The sequence below is a fragment of the Lactuca serriola genome, chromosome 5 (assembly GCF_051521515.1).
Source record: "Lactuca serriola cultivar US96UC23 chromosome 5, Lser_US96UC23_V15, whole genome shotgun sequence".
Taxonomy (NCBI): domain Eukaryota; kingdom Viridiplantae; phylum Streptophyta; class Magnoliopsida; order Asterales; family Asteraceae; genus Lactuca; species Lactuca serriola.
In genome coordinates, this window is record NC_136412.1 from 65,784,031 (window position 1) to 65,786,097 (window position 2,067).

A 2,067-nucleotide genomic window follows, 5' to 3' on the forward strand; every position below is an offset into this window, starting at 1 on the left:
ATATCAAACAATTGATGATTGGATTTATAATATTAAAGAGTTGGTTTATTTATAAGTATTGATTTTTTTTTTAATTTTGTGAGTTTTTTCTTTTTAGAAATGAATTGTTTAAAATGGAGTTTGTAGTTTGGATTGATTACTATTTTTTATATTTAACGGATACACGTGAACCGAACCGTGGTTACCTGCTTTTATATGGTTCGGTTTTTTAGCAATTCGGTTCGGTTACGGTTAGTGCTAGCAAGGTACCCGTCCCGTTATTACGGTTTATAATTTTTTTACTATCCGATCCGAACCGCCCCATGAACACCCTAGCCTAAGGCGGTTTCGGTTCCGGAACCGGCAGTTCCGAGGCGGTTCCGGTTCCGAAAACGGGTACCCTGTTCCGATGCTTACCCCTACTCTTATCCTATAGTAGCTAGTAATTAATTCAACCAAGGACATGATAAACATTATTCTTATAATTTATAACTCTATAAGTTTATCATGTTTTATGTGTTTGTTTACTTATACATTTACTCTTTCAATGATATCGACTTAATTTTAGAGCAACCAATAATATAACAAGTGATGGTCTTTTATAATGTCGAAAAAATATATGATGTGAATAGATGTTTTCGGATTATTCGTGTTATATATTATCTTGTTTTTTGCGGTAAACAGTACTATCTTTGCTTAACCAACCAAAACTATATATTTTTTAATCCTTTAAACCTATAATAACACGCTATTGTTGATTATTATTCAATTCAATAAAATACTTTTAATACAAATTTTATAATTATAAACACATCATAATTTAATAGTAATCACATCTTAGAGGCATCTGAGAAGGAATTTAGATTGTTCCTTAATTTGTGGGCCGTACTGAACCATTCCGTCGTGATGTCATCTCTTAGATTTGGTCGCCGGCCGGCCTTTCTCCCTCTTCTTTCTCTCACATTCATTCATTCTCTCCGCCGTTGTTATATTATATATGTTTATGTTTACATATATATGCTTAACGATCTTATAACTCTAAAACAACACCATGGTTAAGTTCAAATTCTCTTTGTCATCTTTCCGACTATGTCGACCCAAAAACACTTCCCATTTCTTCTCCCCCATCAACCCTAAAGTTCTCGAGATCGCTTACCCTACTAGTACCATTCCCTCGCCACCTCCCACCACCCCTAGCAGCCACCAACAATCCCGCATCTCCAAATCGAAAACCGCACCTCTCACCACCACCCCGGAGACACAGAACTCTCCTGTTTCTTTCACCAAAATCTCCGGTGATCGGAGAAGTAAACACAAGAAGACGAACAACATGGAGTGCTCTTCAGATGAAAGTGGTTGGTTCAGTAACAGCGATAGAGAAACCGATAGCATGAGCATCAGCGTTGATTCATATAAGAAGGATCATGATGAGACTGTGTTGTACGTTAAGAATATTGGTGGTGGGACGACGGAGAAGAAGATGAAGAAAGTGGAGGAGAAAAGGAAGTCGAGGATGATGAAGGAGAGCCTGACGGTGGTGAAGTGGTCGAAGGAGCCGTATGACGATTTCAAGAAGTCGATGTTGGAGATGATATTGGAGAAAAAGATGTTTGAAGCTAAGGATTTGGAACAGCTGTTGCAGTGCTTTTTATCTTTAAATTCCAAACATCATCATGCCGATATTATATCTGCATTTACGGAGATCTGGGAACTGTTGTTCCTTTGAGCATGCTGCATGCATGCCCTCCAATCCATTGAAGAAGCCATGGATACAAGCTTAATTAATTCTTTTGTATGTACGTATATATATGTGTGTAACGAAAACGAAAGTGTAATGCATACGAGTAATACATGGTATATATGCACATGAATATATACCCTGTGAACAAGCTCGATCGGTAGTAGTGTTACAATTACAAAAAATATCATTCATTTTTTGTATTATATATACCAAAAAATATATGTACATAGCCATTTAATTAATTGAATCCAATATATCCACAAAACTTCTATTTGAAAATTTTGAAGCGAAAGTCAAATTCAAAACACATAGCAGAAGCAAGCACACTAACCTTATGTTTAAATTAG

General features: G+C 36.2%; 1 protein-coding gene across 1 annotated transcript; it reads left to right on the plus strand.

Moving 5' to 3' along the window:
- Positions 1-1,023: 1,023 nt before the first annotated feature.
- LOC145049558 (uncharacterized) lies at positions 1,024-1,705 on the plus strand. The gene has a single exon (XM_078997943.1). The coding sequence runs from the start codon at positions 1,031-1,033 to the stop codon at positions 1,703-1,705; it is 675 nt and encodes a 224-aa protein (XP_078854069.1). The 5' UTR covers positions 1,024-1,030.
- Positions 1,706-2,067: the final 362 nt, after the last annotated feature.

Coding starts and splice junctions, on each gene's coding strand:
- LOC145049558 (XM_078997943.1), top strand. CDS start 1,031: ATGGTTAAGTTCAAATTCTCTTTGTCATCTTTCCGACTATGTCGACCC.